Source organism: Thunnus thynnus, chromosome 8 (assembly GCF_963924715.1).
Source record: "Thunnus thynnus chromosome 8, fThuThy2.1, whole genome shotgun sequence".
NCBI lineage: Eukaryota > Metazoa > Chordata > Actinopteri > Scombriformes > Scombridae > Thunnus > Thunnus thynnus.
The window spans coordinates 18,432,193-18,453,962 of NC_089524.1; the positions used below are offsets into that span (position 1 = coordinate 18,432,193).

Here is a 21,770-nt window from a genome sequence, read left to right on the forward strand (position 1 = left end):
TGCGCAAAACGGTGATGTGGTTTAAAAAAGCTCTAGGCCTATTATTACCAATAGTGCACATTTTCAGGTGCATTACTGATTTCTATTGAAAAGTATAGGCCTAAATAATTAAAAACCAAAACGTTATGTATTATTATTATTTCAGGAAAGTGAATTTAAAAGTAGGTGAGTAACTTCCGGAATGACTGTTACTATGGAGACGGGTCAACCTCTATGTCAACTTGGGAGAGCTCACCTCACGTTAGATACACTTTAACCAACGATAGTTTAACTTGAGAATATGTGACTTGTTTGGATAAGAAGCGCTTAAAACACTTTTGTTTCTCTCTGCCGGACAGACATGTCGCAAAGGTAAACTTCCTTCCTTAGTGCTGTTTAGCCAGCAGCTAACGTTAGCTTAACTTCATTAGTTTAACGTTAGCTTGTCAAATTTAATCGAGCAGACAGTTCTGTAGAGTTGTCTACAGACAACCCTGGCAATATTAAAGTAAAGCTTAAAGCAAGTGTTATCAACTCCCTTATTGCTGCTTCTGCAAGGTTGACAAAGGCTCTCCAATGACTGTTTGCAAATGAGACTCCTGCTGGCTAAATTAGTGTTGTGTTTGCCCTTCAAATTCCTATCTTTGTTACTCTTAGCCTTTGTAACAGATGATCTTTTATGAAACAAACTTTCCAATTAGGCTACTACACCAAAAAAAACACGGAGGAACAAAACAATTGTATTTTCATCTTGTCCTTGTCTTTGATAAATTGTTCCTTAAATAAGGTATGGCTTAATAAACTATGACATTTTTTCCCAGCCTTGCCCTCACCTCATCAGATTTTTACACTGTTCCAGGACATACAACCAGCTGTGGGCAGATGCCCAGTTAGAGCTGAGTCGTCTACTAACTGAAGAACTGCCTCCTGAGCCACCACGCCCAGAGAAGGACAGGGTAGTGTTCTTCCAGCGTCTGGCTATGCTTTATGTGCGCTACATCCAAATCTTCCGACAGCTGGAGAAGATCTATGACCAGGTGGTCCACCCTCAGAAGAGACGAGTCATTCGGGCGATTCTGGATGCTGTGATAGGGAGGGTGTTAGAGCTGAAGAATGAAATGGTGGAAAAAGAGTTTTCAGAGTATCACTACATGGATGATGTCCTTCAAGACTTGAAGCTCACACCTGTTAGTTTCATTTATAAGAGCAAGTGTGATTAAATTGGATTTGTGAGATTACCTGAACAAACTTACATTAATTTATCTATGCCAGGCATTGGCTTAATCAGAGATGGCTCTTCATGATAACATAGCCAAACTCAACAGCTGTTTTCTTTGTTGTCACTCTAGGCAGACCTTGAGATCCCGATCCCTCGCTATTTTATCAGTGAACGCAACAAAGAACTCCAAGAACGAAAGACAATGCTGACAAATATCCTTCAAATGGAGGAGGTTACTGAAAGAGAGGTGAGTTGAAAACTAGTTAAAGCTTAGTTAAATCCCTTATGTGTAGGACTTCAAATTTTCTTTCTTCATTTTTTCATTTTGTGTATGGTTTCTTTTTCTTTTCTTTTTTTTTTTTTTTACAATGTCATCAGAATAAAATTTATACACATATGGGCTTTAATTGGGAAAATGAAATAGCCTAACAGTTTTACCTCTTTATTCTGGCCCCTACAGCCTGTAATGGTCAATAATATGAGTCAAGAGCAGGCCATTAAGATCATACAAGTGGTGGAGAGGGCCCGCCAAGGACGCCTGAGGGCAAAGTTGAATGAAGAGAGCAGAAATATGAACAGGATGTATAGGACCAAGGACCCAGGGACAGCTGGCATTGAGTTGGCTGCAGTCTGCATTCAGAAGGTGCTCTGTTATTAACATAATACACACCTCTTCATCTTCTTCTTTCATGCTGAAAATTTTGGTGGAATGTGATTTGCAGGTGTGGAGGGGCTACATACAGAGGAAGAGAGCAAAGATTGCTCGAGCTGAAGAGATGATTTTTCTTGGAATGGTGAGTGAAATGCTCATTGTCTTAAACTGTAAAAAAAAATATTCATAACATTTTACAAAGCAACCAGTACTTCTAATGAAAACAGTCTGAAAGCTGAATATTGTGTATACTTCAAGACATTATGTCATCCTTTGTCTAGCTTGAGTCAAGACAGATGTACTGGTATTTTTTAAACTTTTAAAAAAAATGATCAACTATATCACTGTATTGCGATGTTTCCTTATTCCACTTCAATATGAAGTAGAAAACCAGTTGCTCAAGTGACTTTTTTCCTTTAAACCTTTGATTTCCGATTTCTTCATTGTTCTTTCTTTCTGAGACCCTGCAAAAGACAGAGCTTTTTAACCTACACAGTATATTTTGGTATCTTCCATGTCAGGCCATGGATCCAAAATACCGAGTGCCATGTCCTGCAGAAATCACCACCCAAGGCATTGAAGCTTGCACACGAACTAAACAGGAAGAGCATGAAGAAGACTACCTAAAGTCTGTAGTTGCAGTCACAAACCAACTACGAGATGTGGAGGGTCATGACATGAGCAAGACCATGAAAGAACAAATCCGACAGTGGTTCATTGAATGCCGGTAAGATGGCACAGAGGGGTTTGTTAAGATTTTTGTTGTATCAGTGGAACATTTACACATTTAGTAAAATCAGTCAAGTGTCCACCTTTTTCCTCTTTTGTTTTTTTTTGTTTTATAGTGATACTACCGGGTCATTCCCAGACTACCCAGATGATGAGGATGGAGGCTCAGCTCTTATTTTTGCTGAAAAGAGCCCTCAGCAGGTAAAATACACCCTCAATAAAAATCATGATTCATTGGATACTTTTATAGTGGTTCATAAAGTGCGAATTAAGTTCAGAATGCATTTTTTGTAGTTAATGGAAGAAATAGCTGCAAAGGAAGAGGAGGATGCCAACAACAAACCAAAAGGGAAGGAGGAGAAGAAAGAAAAGGGGAAGCAGGACAAGGGGAAGGATGATGAGGAGGTAAGGGCTCACAGCTGTATTAAATTTTAATTTAATATTACATTCAGTAAATTTTGGTCATATCAGCCTATTTTAAATGGATGAACATATAATAGAATAAATTGAATTGCACTTATTCAAACCAATCCTTGTCAGCTATACATTAAATAAACCACTATAAATGTGTTCTGGACCACAGGAAGAGGAGGCAGGGCTGAAGATGCTGCCTTCGGCTTTTCTGTCAGACTTGGAAGTGGGAAACAAAATCTTTCGAGGTACGTTTAAATTTAAAACGGTCAAAGTATTCAGTGGTTAACAGTCAGTTTATAGTAGAACTGATTTATACAAAACAACACCTGTAACATCCTGACAGGCTGAAAATAAGGAATACAGTAAACATTTGTATTCAGTTCAAAATAGTAAAACAGTATTTACTCCTTCACAGTAAAGCATGATCTGAATGTTTGTCATCCTCAGATTTTTGGCAAAACCGCAATGAGTCCAGAAATTTCTGTCAGAGGCATGAGGTGGAGCTGATCAAGGAAGAAAAGAGGAGCGTCATTGAGGCAGAGATTCGAGTACAGGTGATTGCTACAGAATAGAAAACATTTTATAAGCATTGCATATTTACAACTCACATTATTAATTTAACAACCAAACTAACAGAAAAGTGGACAGTGATGCTGCAATTTTAACAGTTCAATGTCTTAATTCAATGTCACTAGTGCTGCTGACAGCACCACCTGCAGTTGAAGTCGCTGGTCTGTTTTGCCTTTCTCAGGTGGATGAGCAGATGAGACAAGAGCTGGCCGAATGGAAGCTAGCTGTGGATAAAGACAAGGGTGGTAAAACCAAAGGAAATGCCAAGGTATTAAAGTAAAAGACAAGTAAAAAATACACACATGTTCATATATAATGCCTGGGGGTTTTGGTCACAGTTTGCATTAATTACCTTGAACTGTGTCCTTTTACTTGACAGAAAAAGAAAGGATCTAAGAGTGGGAAGAAGAAGAAAAAGGAGAAAGATTTGACAGCTGATAGGTGAGGTCACAGAATCTGTACTTATGAAGTGGATTTTTTTCAGTACAGAATTGAATTGTATGAAGAGAACACAATTTCATCATTTATTCATGTCTACTAGGACTCTTGAGTCTCTGTGTCAGGAGCTGGTGGAACAGGGCTTGTTGAAACAGGCAAATAATGTTAGGCTGCAGGATTACTTGGGTAAGATATTTAATTTTATTTTTGCAGACTGGTGTGCCATCCTTCAGAACTTTTTGTCTTATTATTATCATGACTGTATGTAAGCTTTTGTTTTGATTGCAGTTGAAGTGTAGACATATAACAGAACTTGAGAATTGAGCACTTTGTAGCTGTCAAGGCATCTAGTAATGATTTACTGGTGATGTGCTGCCCTCTTCTGGTTAATGATTGCCAAAGCACGATGATCATCATGAACAATTTCTTATAGGTGCAATATACAGTAATAATCAACGTGGGCAGGATACAGATTTTAAAGTCCTGTGTTGCAGTTTTCCCAAATATTTGCAGTGAAAAATACTAACTACTGGTCTAACGGCTCTTTCCTCCTATTCCTAGGTGACTTTAGCTACCTTGGGACCACACTCAGGCAAAATGACATCGAACCGATGCCATCATTGTCAGATGTGCGGCAGGTCTTATCTCTGTACGCAGTTTTACCATTAGGTATGAAAGTGATCCAATTCATAACATTCAAAACACAACTAAAACAAATTCTTTGTTGTTTTAATATATAGTAAGATGTGTGTTGTTTGAAGGCTCTCAAGTGCTACATGAGAAGGCTCCCCTGATAAAGGCCATCCTGCTGGTGGGGCCGGCGGGTGTAGGTAAGAAGATGTTGATCCATGCAATCTGCCAGGAGATAGGCGCCAACCTGTTTGATCTGTCTCCTCTGAACACGGCTGGAAAGTATCCAGGCAAGAGTGGCCTTGCGATGATGCTTCACATGGTCTTTAAGGTAAAACATTGGTATTTAAAAGATACCATAATAGTCATAGTTGTTTTTCTAAAGTTCTTTGAATAACTTGTGTCAAACCATATTCATATATAACCATATAGGAGTCACTTTTTTGCTTTGAAGTCTTAATCTACAAAATCCATCCTATAAGCACAACGTTAAACCTCATTAGAGATCTTATGACTACATACTGTAAGTCAAATACCCCCAAAAATGCAAAGAGTGCATATTCTTGCCCTGTGGTATGTGGTCTATAGGGCAGTGTACATTATGTTGCCATTTCGTAACTTTATAGCACTACTGATTAAGTTTAATTTATCTTGTTATTGACGCATCATCACAGTTTCTTGGAAGTACCTCTGACAGGTATTTTGGCCAGAAAGTAAAAATGGAGTACTTTCGTAATCATCTTTGAACAGATTGCAAGACTGCTGCAACCTTCAGTAATATGGATTGAAGACGCAGAGAAAATGTTCTACAAGAAGGTTCCCAAGGAAGAGAAAGAGGTATTCCTGAGCAAGATAAAAACTGAGCTTCATTATCATGTTGTATAAATGTAAAGAATTTGAATTCATCTGTTCACATTGTTCAAGTGAAAACATTTTACATTTGTACACAGTTAGATCCCAAACGCTTGAAGAAAGATTTACCCAAGTCTCTCAAGTTGATCAAAGGGGAGGACCGCGTTCTTATAATAGGAACAACTAAAGACCCCCTAAGTGCTGACATCAAGTCACTGTGTAAAATGTACAGCAAAATCATCCTCATCCCGAGACCTGACTACGGCTCAAGATACAGTAAGATTAGACACATTGTGAAACTAATTTTAGTTTTTAATATTATGATTATGATACCTATATCAAGTTGGTATGAAAAATGACCTTCGACTGTGTTTGCTTTCAGTCTTGTGGAAGCAGCTAATAAAAAAGCAGGGAGGTGAGGTAACCAGGGCCTTGGACCTCAGCTCCCTGGCAAAAATCTCAGATGGCTACACCCCAGGTCACATGGTCAAGGTCATCCAGAGTGTTATTACCAAGCGTCGCATCCTGCAGCAGGCAAACAGACCACTGACGGCTGCTGAGTTTGTTGTCCCATTAGCCAAGATCGACCCTGTGTTTCAGGAAGAGGAAGAGGCCCTTAAAGTACAGTGGATATGTCTTATTTAAGTTTTCAGTACATTTTCATGATTGTGGCTAATTTATTGTGAATTTGCCTTAATATTATGATCATATTTTTTATACAGTATGCTTTGATTGTTGATTTTGTATTTTTTGTCACCAGAATTGGTATGCAAAGACCCCCTTGGGAAAAAAGCGGATTAAGGCTGCCACAGGAAAGGAAGAGGAGGAGGCAGCAGTTAAAGACAAAGATGCAAAGAAGAAAGGGAAAAAATGAATTAGTCATCTTGTTATCACAACTGAATGTAGTTAAACATTTATTGAAGCTTGTATGTAAATTTGCCTGTTAACAGTCATTTTTTGTTCTTACAAAATAAAAATAAAAAAAAGTTCTCATATTGTTTTTATTGTGTTGTTTTGCTGCTAGTTAATTGGGGCTTCCAGTTACTGTAGTAGGTTTTGCATTTTTCAAACCACAAGAGAGCAGGGGTGTACTTATTTGAGGATGCAATGAAATGCCCGCTGTAGTGTTATGATGGTAGATGATATAGATAAAGAATATGATGAAAGCTTCTTGGTCTTGTTGGTAAATGTTGGTTGAAGGAGACAGAATATCACAGTTCCCACAATGCTAAGAGGACTTTGGACAATCTATAAGAGAGGGTGCTAACTTCTGTCTTGTGACCATCATATTAACAGTTTTTCAAAGTAGGGCATGAGATCATTTTTTCAAAAGATACAACATAAATAGTCGTTCTATTTCTGCTCTTATCACTAATCACTAGTCAAGTGCTGGAATTGTGTTCAATTTCCATGTTATGCCTTATGTGATGATTTAAACCTGCTTGTGTCTGTTAAGGGTCAAACTATTAGGTGTCTAATCCTTGTTGAAATATTTGCCTCTATAACAATTACGGTCACTTGTATGCAGCCAGCCAAACACACACACACACACACACATATATATATATATATATATAAATATGCAATGAATTCAGTGGCCTGGCTCTGGTAGATATACTACTACTATGGCTATAGTTATCATGCTCAAGGCCATGCTGTAATTAGACATGCCAAGACTGTCTGTTTCATTTGCTTCAGTCAAGGGCACATAATGTCCTTCCCAGGACACCATAATCAAACTGTAGGTATGATTATGGCTGCCTGGGTATGACACATGGTTGTGAACTATGACCTGGATGAAATTACTTTTCCAGTCAACTGGTCTGGACTCATAGTGAAACTACATCAGACTTGATTAAGCACATGTTTTTGGATTGAATATACATGTGTGTGTTGGATATTCCTATACTTTATTATGACCACTTGCAGGTCTGGAGAGTCTGGACCAGAGGAAATGTGACACACAGGGGGAGTGTTTCCAAAGAGGGATACAGAGGCTTAGGTGGAGTGTTCAGCTGTTTTGTCAAGTTCTAAATTCACTCATCACATCCTCACATTGCCTTGGTTCCTTTAGCATTACGCTATTTTTAGCCTATGTGCACCATCACTACGATGCTACACACGTTAAGGCCCACATTTCAAGATGTCAGGTTGATCTTTTGACCAAGTACTCTATCCTGGAACATGATTTTGGGCCTTTTCTTAGATATGAATGAATTCAACTGTCATGGGATTTAACACTCTGTTTAGAAACTAGCATCACGAATACCCCAAACTGAATCCAATACAATCCAAATACAAAATGTTATGTTGAAGATACCAAAAAGACCCCTAACCCCTTACCCTATCCACTTCTCACTGACATTTACAAGAAAAAATATTTAAAGCTTTGTGATAAATGGGCTAGTGGGACTCTGAAAACTGGCAGATTGGTTTGCTAGTGTAGGCCACCATTCCTCTCTCAGTGACGACAAGTTGTTTTTTGTGCCACAACAGGACTGCACAGAGATTATCCTGTCGATAGAGTTTCACTGGACTTAGGAGCGCTCAGTACCACATGGAACTGTCCATCAAGCAGAGGCGAACACAATGCCGCGTTGTGCTGGTTTTGTTCTGTCTGTAGGTCTAGATGAGGGAACCCCACAAATTTAAACCTAGTTGCAGTGCTATCAAACACCTGTATGTATAGAGGAGTTGGAGCAGCTATTAACCATCTATGTGCATTTAAAATCTAGATTGCATTGCTGCATTGGTTACTTTGGATGTTTTCTGAGTTTTTTAGTCTGATATCCTTTGAGCTCCTATTAGCTTGGAGAGCTTGGACATCATACAGTGATAACACCACCTTATCACTTACTCAAATATGGGTAAATGACCTCACAAATAAATGCAGATCAGGTGTTATTTGAGAGAGAATATGTGTGTCTATGTGCAGTTGCATGTGTAAGGACAGGACCATGTGTAAGTTCACGTGTGGACTCCCTAATGATGTCCCAGTGAAATGGGAGCTTATTATTGCTTAATCTTTTTTAACCTTTCAACTATGGCAGTGGTGGAAACCCCCCGCGGAGTTCCACTGACTTTGATCTCTCAAACCTGAGGTTTAGGACACTGACGGATATGGGTCAGTATTGTAAAGAGCATGTGAGTGTCAGCCCTATACTGTGCGGATTGCTCTACTACTGTCTTGGACCAGTCATTTTGGCGGAAGAAATATTAGGTCTAAGCGCAAGCAGCCTGGTAAAAACAGTAGGAAACTTGATTTTGTGAGAGCTTAATGACAGTAAGTCTAAAACAATACATTTATGAGTAGACACAAAAAGTTATGCACTCATGCCACATGAAGGTAACTTAAACTTTCACTCATTCATACACACTGGAAAATCATTAAAACTAAGCATGTTGTATACATTTTGATTGATTTTAATGGTTCCACTGATGCTGGACATGAGTTGCCTCACACCGTTGAAGCCAGAGCTATCTTTGCCCTCATACTGACAGAAGGCTATTTTGGAGGTTAGTATGTGGGGAGAGATATGTCAGCTGTTCAGCAGTACTCTCCATCAAAGCAGGAAAAAAAGAGAAAGTGCTATAGGCTGTCTGCTTTGGGGACTGGGACGCAGCTTGCAAACCTGGGCATGCTTTCCTGTGGCTAAACATTTGTTGTTAATCTTTAAGGCTTTGTAAGAAACAAGACAAGACTTGGATCTGTTGCCATGGTGGATGTGTCATCTGGCTCTTTTTCCAGGTGAAGGTGTTTGTTTTTTGTCATCAGTGCAACACAAGAGTATGCAAGGATGCAGGATTCTTTTTAGAAAACATCTGTCGAAGTTGAAGGTAGGTACATCACTGCAGGTGATCTGGTATGTTCCTGTGTAACATTTCTAGTCATTGTTTTATTTGTTTGCATACTTTGATAGAACAAAACAGGGATGGTATTGAATTTTAATGGAAAACCAGTTAAATCATACTTTACAGTTGTATTAAGATTTGTAAGTTTTATAAAAGTCATAATGGTTGTGAACTGTATTTCACTCTAAGTTTCTTGAGTTAACACAACTCCTTGCAAAGGTTTTTTTGTGTGATTTCCATTACATTATGGAAATAATAATAATAACTCTAAAGACTCTCTTGGAAAATATGTCATTGGTCTTATAACACATTAGGCCTTTAGAGGTTATCTAGATAATTGTTTGCAAATTCAGCGTTGAACTATGACGCACAATGATATACAATATCAACTGGTTGGTAACGTGATAGAATGACCCTGTTTGGGAGTACATATAAAAACCTCATGGTCCTAATAGTAGTGGAAGATGCCAGGCTCTGAAAGGTGTTTCATGATCTCAGATATCATATCAATCAGTTCAGTGATTGGCAGTTCTCATTTGGACTCTTGTTTGTTTTGTTTAAAGCTTCCCTTTTTTTCTGAGTTCAGTGCATGCAGCCCGATGGAGGTGGCATCACAGCTGAGTCTATATTGGTGGTGGTGAGCTCAGCCAAGTGAGGTGACAGAGATTACTGTGCTCTTCATTAGTGAGGAGGACTTGCATGCCATCATAGAGATCCACCATATAAGAGTGATGCCATGTGTATCAGTTTTTATAGGCCAAAAGCTTTATTAGTTCCCATGTTAGCATTTTGGAAGTGGTAGTTTCTATCACTGTTATCCTGAGATTAATCTGTTTTGCAAAATAAAAGTATTTGTGCCCAGAAAAGATACAGTACATATATTACAACAGTTCATCTACAAAACAGTATCTGCAGAGTACCTGAAGCAATTCTGCAGTTGAATGCCAATAAGTGAAAATGAAGTGTAAATGAGTTGGTGGATGCTGGTGGTTTAAAAGAGTGATTAAACAGATTATTAGTTATCTTCTCAGCCAGAGACATTACCTAATATATATATATATATATTCTTATCACATTATAGTTGTAGCCCTTCTGTGATAACTGTGGTAGAAAGCAAAGATTCCCTGATCACACCAAGAGAAGAGCAGGAGGCATGGGAGACAATAAACCTGGAGGAATAGTAGCAGCTGCAAGTAAGTTCCTCTTTCACATACAGCTTTACAAATTACAATTTTGTTTTAAGTTTTTGAGTCTCCAATGCTGTGTGTGTCTTCATGTGCCAGAAAACCGTCTGCAGGTGGTGAAAGGTTTGGAGGATGTGGAGGTGTCTGAGTGTGAGAGCTGCTCCCTTGAGGTGACCCTCAACTTGGCCTACATCGAGGGTGTGTGGAGCAGGGATGGGATGCAGCTCAAGTCTAAGCCCAACTGTCGCATCAGCATGCACGGGAAGAAACACTCCCTCATACTGAAGAGGGTGGCTTTGGGAGACGCCGGCTTGTTCTCTTTTCAGGCCAGCGGCATTCAGACCTCAGGCAGACTCAGTGTTAGAGGTAAGGTGGTTCAATAGACTTAGCTACTTCCATGGCTACAGTTGTGTCCATGTATCCAAGACCATGACTATATCAGGTCAAGACCAAGGATAGCTTATTCATAATATGACTCCACTCAGGTCCAGTCTAATACATTCTATGGAGGAAAGTTATTGTTTACTTTGTGCAATAAGTAATGAGTAATATGCATTAAATACCATTAAATAAGTAATAATAATTAATATGTAAGACAGAGAGACAGTCCCCATATGCATTTTGGGATCTTAGACCATTCAGTAAAGAAAATTTATGCTTAAATGTGTTGCTAGTTTGTGTGTGAAAAACATCCAAGCAATACCTGCACAGTTCAAGGAGCCAGATCAGAGCCTTAGAAAAAAAAGGTCTCAAAAAGTTAAAAGTCAAAGTTCACTAAGTTTACAGTCATGGTTTGGTTATTTTTGCCAGCTAGGGACATCCAAATAGTAAAGGAGCTGGAAGATGTTGATACGATGGAGCGTCAACCCGTCACCTTCCTGTGTGAGGTTAACCAGGTGGATGTGGATGGTCGGTGGTATAGAGATGACTGCAGGATCCGACCTGGGGACAACATCAAGATCAGACATCAGGGTAAAACCAGTTTAGCATCAGTTTTTCTAATTGATGCCAGTCTTGTTATTGTAATTGCATATGATGTAACCTCAATAATTTGGTAGTTGTTCATTGCACACACATCTTTCTAGCTGTACCAGGCCGTAATGGCCAGTTTCAAGAAGTACTAAGCTGAAGAAAATATAAACCCTGGTTGAATAAGATAAAAATTATATATTTTTTAATCTGATTTCAGGTAAAACGCACACCCTGTCCTTTAAGTCAGTCAGGCCAGAACATGCTGGAGAGATCAGATTCACCGCAGAGCGTGTCTCATCCTATGCAACTCTCACAGTAGAAGGTGAGCCACCAGATGTTTTTCTAAAACAATATTACATGGATCTGATGGAGGGATGGAGGTGAATTCAAAAAGTTAAACAGTATTTAAAGGTTAAGATAAGATTTCCTTTAAGATAACGATAAATTAATATCTGACACAATTCATGTTTAAGCATGTCCCTCCATTCTTCAGAGCTCCCAGTCCAAATAGTGCGTCCTCTGAGGGTCAAGATAGCCATGTATCACCACCGAGGTCTGCTGGAGTGCCAGGTGTCACGGCCTAATGCTCAGGTCAGGTGGTACAAGAACAGGAAGGAGCTCCTGCCCAGTAAGAAGTACCAACTGATCAGCCAAGATGTCTACAGGCAGCTGACCATCGATAACGTCTGCTCCTCAGATGAGGACACCTACACATGTGATGCTGGAGATGACACAACCTCTTGTCAACTTCTGGTGGAAGGTGAGATGATATAAGATGAAATATATCAGTCACAATTGTTGATCTGCACTTGTTTCTAATCCCAATACAACCAGCAGTGTTTTTTCTAAAGTTATGAGTAAGGACTTGTGTCAGTAGCAGTAATTTGTATTATGGCTGTCTATGCAGAGCAGGCTATCAGTATAGTCCAGGGGATGAGCTCAGTAGAGGTGATGGAGCCAGAGCCTGCACAGTTCCAAGTGGAGACCAGCCTGAAGTCAGGGAGGCCGCCCAAATGGACCCTGAACGGTGATGTGCTGGAGCACAACGCAGCGGTGAACATCAACAGGGAGGGAACCGTCCACAGCCTCTGTCTCATCTCCACAGACAGCTCCATGTCTGGGCCTGTGCTTTTTGTAGCTGGCAAGAGTCGTTCCTCTGCTCAGCTTACTGTGAAAGGTGAGTAAACCAGAACTCCTCTGAGTATCAACCACAAGGAAAACAATGTAAAGTTTTTCTTCATGTTAATCATAAGAAAATTGTGGTTTCAAATGAAATATCTCCGTACAACGTAGAATATATTGTTTTAATTACTCTTTTAATGTTATTATTGTACAGTGCCAATGTAAAAGTCAGTAGGAACCACACTGCAGTGCAGTTTGTACTGCATTTGTTAATGTTCCCAACAGTGTTACACTATACTGTATCACCTGACAGCTAGCCTATCACAACCACATCCATCGCATATCTTTGCGCTGATTTAGAAAACGTATTTAAAGGCCATCATGTTAACGTTTCTTGATGAAAGCTCACTTACCTGCTGTGGCTCTATCCTATCTGTATGTACCCTGTGGATATTTGTTTCTCAGTTATTAGACTTTGGGGTATTATTTGCAACATATCAGGTACATGTTTATGCATGTGTTTATTTATTTATAATGGTACTAATTACATGCTTTTTGTATGGTGTTAGTATTCAGGACAACTGAAAAAAATAGCATGGTAAAATGTCATTTTTTTGTACTGTAATAATGTAAAAGCTGATTTTCCTTTAGGTTTCTCCATTTACAATACACTCTCTTCAACTTTTAAAAGTAATTTTGCAGTGAGACTAAATTTTTGTCTTAAAATAACATATCTCACAGCAGGCTCTGAACTTTGAGTGCCTGCTTTCTGTGTTAGCCCTGCAATGGACTTGCAACCTTTCCAGAGTTTTGTCCTGCTTTATGTATTATGTATACTAAGAAGCTCTACATCCTCTGCGTGATCCTTAAAAGGATGAAATGAGTAAAGTGAACAAATTTTCTTAGGAGCATGTCTTTTAGCTGGCTTTACATCTCTGTCCTCTAGAGCGACCTCTCCAGGTTGTGCACCATTTGGACGATGCAGAGGCAAAAGAGAACAGCTCTGTGACCCTGAGCTGCGAGTTTGCCCCCTCTCCCAGGGTGGTGCGGTGGTTTAAAGGTCGTACAGCTCTGAAGACCTCAAACAAGTACAGCATGAAGCGAGAGGGGAAACGAGCAGAGTTGACCATTCATGGCTTGACAGGGATGGATGCAGGACAGTACCGCTGCATGGCCGGGGGTTCACAGAGCCAAGCACATGTGAAGGTAGAAGGTAGGTTAAACGTGGTGAAGTACTAACACTTTCTGTATGGACATTCAGTATTTTAAAATTTGTACCGCACTGTATCTGTAGTTAAGTTTATGACTTGTAATAATTAGTTGCCTCTTTTTATTTTAGTGCGAACATTGAAGTTAGTGAAACACCTTGAACCAGTGGAAATTGAGGAAGATGGCACCGCCACATTCTCATGTGAGCTCAACTATGTGGTTGCCAACGTGGAGTGGCTCCTCAACAATGTCCGTCTCTATTCCAACGCCATCAGCAGGATACAGCACATGGGCACTATGCACAGCCTCACAATCAAGAAGCTGCGGCCACAGGAGAGCAGGGTTACCTTCAAAGTGGGCCTTCTTTCTGAGACAACAACCTTAAAGGTCAAAGGTCAGCTGTCAAGCATATGATAATGAGTTTGTCTGATACTTAATTGTCTTGTTGGTACTTTCTAATTGCTAATTTCTGAGAAACCTGAACCTGGTAATGAAATCATGTGGCATCCTGCCTCCAGAGCGCCCAGCAGTGTTCCTGAGGTCTCTGGAGGATGCAGTAGGAGAAGAGCAAGGGGAGGTCTGCTTGCAGTGTGAAATTTCTAAAGAGACAGTGACCCCTGTGTGGATGAAGGATGGTATAGTCCTGACAGCTGATGACAAACATGAGCTGCTTCAGTCTGGGAAGTCCATGGCATTGATTGTTCATTCCCTGAGTAAGGATGACGCTGGCCTATACACCTGTGACCTGGGCACCAGCCAGACCAAAGCTAAAGTTTATGTACATGGTGGGTAGTAGGAAATATAACATTTGTTTGGTTAATTGGCATGAGCTCAAAATTATGAAAATCAAGTGTTGTGTTCAAATTAAGCTATCTGCCTTTTCACCACAGTGATAGAACCAAGTTGAAATTAAATTTCAGTACAAGTATAGCAAGTATCTTTGATTCTTTTATTTTTTTATTCATGAACTTCAGTTAATAAAGTCTTTTTAAATGACACAAAGACACTTAGGAATTAAAATATAGAGACAAATTGATCTCATTCTGTTTCAAAGATGGTATTAAATGACTCTCTTGCTTTTGGATTAGATACACAGATGGTACAACTCGATGTGAAATGCTTTAACATCTGCTGAGATATATCTACAGTAATAAAGCTTCTTTATTATTATATTTATCTACAGACTTACACATCACCATTACTCAACGTATGAAGACGTCCTCTATTCTGGAGGGCGAAAACTGCACTTTTGAGTGTCAGCTCTCTCATGATCTCAGTGATGAGCCTTCCTGGACCATCAACGGCGAGGTGGTGGTCACCAATAGCCGAATCCAGGTTGTCAACAATGGCCGCAGGTATAGGTTGACCATTAGAGATGCAGTACTGTCTGATGCTGGAGATGTGGTCTTTGCAATTAAAGACCTAAGCTGTAGGACCATGCTCTTTGTGAAAGGTGAATACCTGGCTGCTTCTGATAAAATGTATGTCATGCATTTTGATATACCATTTGGTAGGTGCATTTATACAAAAATGCCTGAATGTGCATGAATGCTTGTCCCCTCCTTCAGAGAAGCCAGTGCACATTTTTAGGGAGCTGCTGAATGTCAAGGCTGTGCCGGGCGAGGACGCAGAGCTTAGCTGTGAGATCACCAAACCTGAAGTCACTATCCGTTGGATGAAAAATGGACATTTAATCAGGCGGAGCCCAAAATATGAGATAAGTGTGGAGAAGAACCTGGCAAGGCTGATAATCAAAAATGCCACCATCAGAGACTCTGGGGAGTACTGCTGTGAGGCGGAGGGGGTTGCCTCCCGTGCCAAGGTGGAGATCAGAGGTAGGTGAGGGCTTTCTAAAGGCTCTCTAGACTAAAGATTTGATCATGTGTGCTTCAAAATAAAACATTGTGATATTCTATGATGTCCAATTAGCTGTTCTGTGTTGTGTTAGAAATTCTACCTTGATCTCAGCCAAAAATAGCTAACAATATAATGTAGTGTTCTTAACTTTAACATTATGGAAATCTGTATGTCACACTCTCAACGTTATACCTTATTATTCAATGTGGATCGGTGACCTCAACTGCAATTGTGAAGCTTGACTTAATTTTCTGAATTTCACTCTCCCTTCCAGAACTCCAGCACACATTTGCAAGAGAGTTAAGGGACACCCAAGCAGAGGAAAAGGGTAAAGTGACCCTGGAGTGTGAGACCAGGCGGCCAGCCAAACGTGTGACCTGGCAGAAGGGCATGGTGGAGCTGCGGTCTGGTAGGAAGTATGTCTTGAGGCAGAAGGGTGTGGTGCTTTCCTTGACCATCACCTGTCTGGAGAAATCAGACACGGATATTTACACATGTGACGTTGGTACCATGCAGAGCCGGGCACAGCTGACTGTACAAGGTGAGGGGAACACTGGGCACTACATCACTGTGGTTCAGGGTTGTTCAGTTAGACTCAAGTGGGGCCAGGTAATAGTTGAGCTTAAATGTTAAAGAATCAAAATCTCCAATGATATCTGAACTGGTGAAATTTGATTTAGCAGCTCTTCATGGCAGGAAAAGGCCTATTATATAACTATCAGACCAATTAATTTTATTAATGCACATTAAATGTGCATTAATTGCATTAATTGTTGATAATGTTGATTGAGGGATCTAGTCCGTTTTTGAGATTTATGGAATTTCTGATCTTTCCACGTTTCTCTCAGGCCAGAAGGTATTGATCCTGGATGAACTAGAGGATGTTGAGTGTCTAGAGGGCGACACAGTCACATTCAGGTGTCAAATCTGTCCCAGCGACTATACCGGGGTCAAGTGGTATCTGGACGAGACTCTACTGTACACCAATAATCTTAATGAGATCCAAATGGTGCCGGGAGGCTACCACACCCTCACATTTAGACAACTTGCCCGCAAAGACACTGGAACTATCTCGTTTGCAGCAGGGGACAAACGATCGTATGCCTCACTGTTGGTTAGAGGTGAGGCTTTGATCTGCATTTCATGTGTTGTTATTTGTTACATTTCATTTGGACTTGATTTGGCTTCATCTCTTCATGTTGCCAGAGAGGCGTCCCACCATCTGTAAAGCATTGGAAGACTGTGAGGCTATTGAAGGAGGTGGTTTGGTTTTGTCCTGTGTGACCTCCAAGCCATGTCACATCCTGTGGTACAAAGATGGCTGCCTGATGTGGAACTCTTCAAGGTATTTTGCCAGTCGTTCCGGCTGCGAGGCTCGGCTGACCATTCGGGAGGTCTGCAATGGTGATGCCGGGGTGTATGAGTGCAGTGCTGGATCTGTTACAACTAGGGCCGTTGTGACTGTGAAAGGTATGAATAACATTAGACTGTTAGTAGAAGACTGTTTTTGTTTACTGTTGCCAACATTAAATGACAGAATGATGTGAGGAATTATATGGAATTAAATTGGGCAATGTTAAAAACATTGTCTTGCCTGCTTATTATTGTGTAAAAATGTTTTTTTTTTTTGTTTTTGCACAATGGTGTCCCGACTTTGTTGTCTTTTTTAGCCATCCCAGCTGAGTTCACTCAGCCTCTAAAGACTTTGGAGGCCAAAGAAGGCGAGACTGTTACTCTGACCTGTGAATACTCTCTGCCTGGAGTTCAGTTCCACTGGAGGAGAGGTCTGGAGAGCATCAGACCTGGAGACAAGTACGTGATGAAACAGAGGAAGACGATCATTTCTCTCACCATCAAAGTCCTGAAGCCTGAGGACTCAGGAGAGTACACGTGTCAGTGCCGAGACCACCGCACTACAGCAAGCCTTAAAGTATATGGTAAGTTATTTAATTTTTCTTACTTTCTTGTAGAATTTACAAAGGTTGATCTTGCAAGTATTCTTTCATTTTCTTTTTTAGACTGATGTAAAATTTTGGTACATGCACACTTTCACAGGAGTGTATTTAAAAGTCAATTACACATTTTCTGTGATTCTTAACTGACTGACATTTTCTTAAAGGGACAGTGCAGGTTTTGTGAAGTAAGGTTCTGCTTACTTGCAGTAAAATCGACACATGCACATTAACTCAGTCTATGGATTATGGTCTGAAATATACCAGTTAGACAAAAATGAACAGCAGCAAATGAACATTTGCACATTAACCTTCCAATGTATCTTCAGTGTACTGAATATGCTTGATTCTCCTTTCAGACCTATGTGTATTATGAATAAATGCCATGAAATCTTTTACTTAGACATTTTCACCTGGTTCTCATCTGTACTTATTTATATATTGTCACTGTTTGCTTTCCAGCTATCCCTATTACATTCGTACAGCAGCTGAAGAACATGCAAGCAGAGGAGGGCAGCAATGTCATTTTGCGCTGTGAACTCTCCAAACCTGGAATACCAGTGGAATGGAGGAAGGAACATGAAGTTTTGAAGAATGGGGTGAAGTACCAGATAAGGAAAAGGGAGACCACACTAGAGCTTCTCATATGGAAGCCTGTGCCTGAAGACAGTGGGGTCTACAGCTGCGTGTGTGCCGATCAGATGACATCTGCCACTATCAAAATCACTGGTAGGAAGTTTTTTTTTGTTCTTTGTGTCTTTTTGTTCTGTTCAGTATTTGTTGAATTGAGCAGGGCCTTTTGTTTTAGAAATTGAAGAATTATATCACACAATCAATAAGATTATAAGTTTTATATCAGGTGTGGCAAGAAAAAGTCAATAATTATCATCCTTAAGTATCATTTAAGTGTTACTAATTATTTCTGACGTCACCCATGACTCCTCAGCTCTCCCGGTCACCTTTAAGCAGAAGCTGAGGAATGTGCTGATCGAGGAGGGCAACACTGCGACTTTACGCTGTGAGCTGTCTAAACCGGGTCACTCTGTGGAGTGGTGGAAGAGTGGAGATGAGCTCATCAGGAATGGAGAGAAATATCATATGCGGCAGAGAGACATGTTGATTGAACTGAGGATCTCTGATGTGACACCTGAGGACAGCGACATCTACACGTGCACCTGTGGAAACATAGAGACCACTGCAACTCTGACTGTGAATGGTCTGTTATTTAAAGTATTTAATTATGTTTTGTTTTTCTGTTTACTTAACTGGAATCGGAAGTCATATTAATAAATGTTCCACATACAGCAACAAGTGACATATGTGACACACAAAATAAAAATATGAAAGCAATATGCACTTTTTGAAAATGAGAAATAAGATTACTTTTATAAAGGTGATTGTGCATAAAGCCTATCTGACAGTATGCTTGAACTATGTAGGGATTCCAAAAATATTGATTTGGCTTCAGCATTAAAGAAGTGAAAATATGATCATTAATTCGCTGTTATTTAGAAAGCTGCAAAGTTTCATTTGTATTTCTTAGACCAGTGGTTCCAACCTGAGGATCACTGGATTAATCTAAGGGGTCACAAGATGATAGGACAGGATATCATACAGAATAAAACATACTTCTGACATACAAAATAGTTTTTTTTCAAGCTTCACTCTAATATTTGCTTTATTTCTTGTGAATTGCTGTATTTTGTCTTCTCAAGCATCTAAACGATATTCAAATAAAACAAAATAAGTCCTCTTTCACTTAACTGATAGACAATGCAACGTGTGACGAGGGTTCCTAGGTGGATTTTGCTTTATTTTAAGGGATCACAGTCCAAAAATGTTAAGGAATCACTGTCTCAGACTGATGCAAAGAGCACAGTCATTTGAAAGAAAATAGCATAATTATGTTACCTTTTACAGTTACTTGTTTTCATGGGTTTAAATTATTCACTTCCTTTCCATTACCTTACTGTAATGTCGTCTTTTAGCTCTTCCCATCACCTTCAAGCAAAAGCTGAAGAACCTTCAAGTTGAGGAAGGACACAACATCACACTGCATTGTGAGATCTCTAAACCTGGTGTCCTGGGGGAGTGGAGGCTCAAAGGAGATCTGTTGGAGAATGGAGAGAAGTACCAGATTAAGCAGAGGGACTCGATCCTAGAGTTGATCATCAGAGATGCTGTACCAGAGGACAGCGGAGTCTACACCTGTGTCTGTAGAGAGCAGAAGACAAAGGCGACTGTTAAAGTTATCGGTATGTTCAATATGTGGGATGTATGTGATGAGGCCAATATGCTGCATAATCTCTTGTTTCTTTTATTGTTCACTGAAACTTTTTGTTGGAAATGTATTGAGCTACATGTAAAGTATTGAGAATTTATAATCTCAGTAATAAATAGAACAAACCTCATGAGCATTATAGCACTTCATGAGTGTTTTTGTTGTCTGAAAGGCATACCACAGCTAAATATTTAAGTATTTTTATTGTAATTTGTACTTTTTATTATTCAGTGCCTGTGTTCTGCTTTACTTTTGTACTCAATATCTCCTTTTGTTTTTTCAGCGGTTCCTGCCACATTTAAAGTGAGCCTGAAAAGCCAAGTGGCTGAAGAGGGGAACAGTGTGACATTACGCTGTGAACTGTCAAAAAAAGGAGTCCCAGTGCAGTGGCAGAGAGAGGGTCAGCTGCTGTCTGAGGAGGTACCTCCAGGAAAATATCAGATTAAGATAGAAGGAAAGATAGCTCAGATGACCATTCTCAGTGTTCAACCAGAGGATGCAGGGAAGTACAGCTGCATCACAGGAGATGAGAAAACCACTGCTGAGGTCAAAGTGAAACGTAAGTTTGAAGACGGATGAGAACACATTAGTCTATGATCACAAAGAGGTATTTTATAACCTATTGCTGATATTAGCCTTTGATTACATTTAAAATAAAGAATTGAGGTTATAACCCCCTCATTTTGATGACGGGGTTAAAAAGCTGCTATTATGAGTTGGACAGTCCATGACTCAGCTGTCTCAGTATATCTCATGTTGTCCAACAGCATCTCCTTTTCAAAACTTTATGTTCCTGTGACTTAGCAATACATTACTGGGGATATAATTACATGTCAAATTTGTATATGTTAATATACAAATATGTATGTTATATGTTATATGTTAATTTGGTGTGGTGTAAAATAACAGTAAGGGTAAAAAAGTTTAAGATTTTTTTATGGCTTTAAGGAGAGGAGGTACAGAAAAATGCAAATGGCTGCTCCTTGTATTACAAAAAAGAAGAAAAATCTAAGCAATCACTGAATAAAGGAATTTCTAATATGCCCGCAACAGCACTTCCTGTTACATTCAAACGGGAGATCCAGCATCTGGTGGTAATGGAAGGGGAAGGTGGAGTCTTCTGCTGTGAGCTCTCCAAACCTGGGGCTCCAGTGGAGTGGAGGAAGGGCAGAGTCGTCCTGAAGCCTGGAGACAAATATGAAATGAAGCAAGAGGGACGTCTCACTAAACTGATCATCAACGACATAGAGGAGAGTGATGCTGGGAAATACACCTGCAAGAGCAAAGACAGCCAATCAACTGCTGAGCTCACTGTCCAAGGTGAGACAATTTTAAGTCAGACATTGCTGCAGATATATGTTATTTGTCTGCACAGCACATTTCAGATGAATTAAAGATAAACTACTAATCATGAATTGTATTCAACAGAATCACCTGAGCGCAGACGTGAAAGAGGTCAGCTCCATAATAGTAAAATTAAAATAGACCCAGTGGGTATTAGCACTGTGTGAGCTCCACATGTAGCTTCACTCAGAGACAACTGTGTCCTATTTAATTATCCATTTTTGATGTCATCCTGCCATGTCACAGTATAATGTAGTTTGTGTGTACTGTGCATTACTTCTCATTAATGTACAGTACGGGTGAAAAGTAGTAATAGGAATGTTGAAAGAATCACATCATGTGGGATGTTTAGACAGTTTGTGATTAGAAACATCCCCAGCAGTTCTGTAACTAAACCCTAGCATTACCATTAGCTTCAGTGTTTTTCATGTAACCGATATAGGCCAAACATGTCAAATAGTTTGTGCCAGAAAAAAATACTTACATTTTGGTGTGACACATTGGTAGAAGATTT

General features: G+C 39.8%; 2 protein-coding genes across 2 annotated transcripts in view; both read left to right on the top strand.

Annotated features, from left to right (window-relative positions):
* The first annotated feature begins 69 nt into the window (after positions 1-69).
* zgc:153738 (uncharacterized protein LOC558115 homolog) lies at positions 70-6,473 on the top strand. The gene is made up of 19 exons (XM_067596899.1): positions 70-351; positions 839-1,166; positions 1,329-1,445; positions 1,659-1,841; positions 1,921-1,992; positions 2,372-2,577; positions 2,696-2,780; positions 2,874-2,984; positions 3,163-3,238; positions 3,441-3,547; positions 3,745-3,831; positions 3,943-4,004; positions 4,105-4,187; positions 4,563-4,670; positions 4,763-4,962; positions 5,382-5,468; positions 5,582-5,759; positions 5,866-6,104; positions 6,244-6,473. The coding sequence occupies exons 1-19, from the start codon at positions 341-343 to the stop codon at positions 6,355-6,357; spliced, it is 2,454 nt and encodes an 817-aa protein (XP_067453000.1). The 5' UTR covers positions 70-340; the 3' UTR covers positions 6,358-6,473.
* Positions 6,474-9,088: 2,615 nt separating this feature from the next.
* Positions 9,089-21,770, top strand: part of obscna (obscurin, cytoskeletal calmodulin and titin-interacting RhoGEF a) — a 45,182-nt gene continuing 32,500 nt past the window's right edge. Inside the window, exons 1-21 of the mRNA XM_067598171.1 lie at positions 9,089-9,320; positions 10,417-10,528; positions 10,619-10,885; positions 11,330-11,491; positions 11,709-11,813; positions 11,985-12,251; positions 12,399-12,668; positions 13,560-13,826; positions 13,953-14,216; positions 14,341-14,607; positions 15,006-15,275; positions 15,391-15,657; positions 15,954-16,220; positions 16,528-16,800; positions 16,886-17,149; positions 17,350-17,616; positions 18,094-18,360; positions 18,578-18,847; positions 19,620-19,886; positions 20,196-20,471; positions 20,966-21,232. Coding sequence (XP_067454272.1) covers positions 10,489-10,528; positions 10,619-10,885; positions 11,330-11,491; positions 11,709-11,813; positions 11,985-12,251; positions 12,399-12,668; positions 13,560-13,826; positions 13,953-14,216; positions 14,341-14,607; positions 15,006-15,275; positions 15,391-15,657; positions 15,954-16,220; positions 16,528-16,800; positions 16,886-17,149; positions 17,350-17,616; positions 18,094-18,360; positions 18,578-18,847; positions 19,620-19,886; positions 20,196-20,471; positions 20,966-21,232 — 4,864 coding nt within the window. The 5' untranslated portion in view covers positions 9,089-9,320; positions 10,417-10,488. The remainder of the gene's footprint in view (positions 9,321-10,416; positions 10,529-10,618; positions 10,886-11,329; positions 11,492-11,708; positions 11,814-11,984; positions 12,252-12,398; positions 12,669-13,559; positions 13,827-13,952; positions 14,217-14,340; positions 14,608-15,005; positions 15,276-15,390; positions 15,658-15,953; positions 16,221-16,527; positions 16,801-16,885; positions 17,150-17,349; positions 17,617-18,093; positions 18,361-18,577; positions 18,848-19,619; positions 19,887-20,195; positions 20,472-20,965; positions 21,233-21,770) is intronic.

Coding starts and splice junctions, on each gene's coding strand:
- zgc:153738 (XM_067596899.1), top strand. Junction 2,578..2,695: donor CAGTGGTTCATTGAATGCCG/GTAAGATGGCAC, acceptor TTTGTTTTATAG/TGATACTACCGGGTCATTCC. Junction 4,963..5,381: donor TGCTTCACATGGTCTTTAAG/GTAAAACATTGG, acceptor ATCTTTGAACAG/ATTGCAAGACTGCTGCAACC.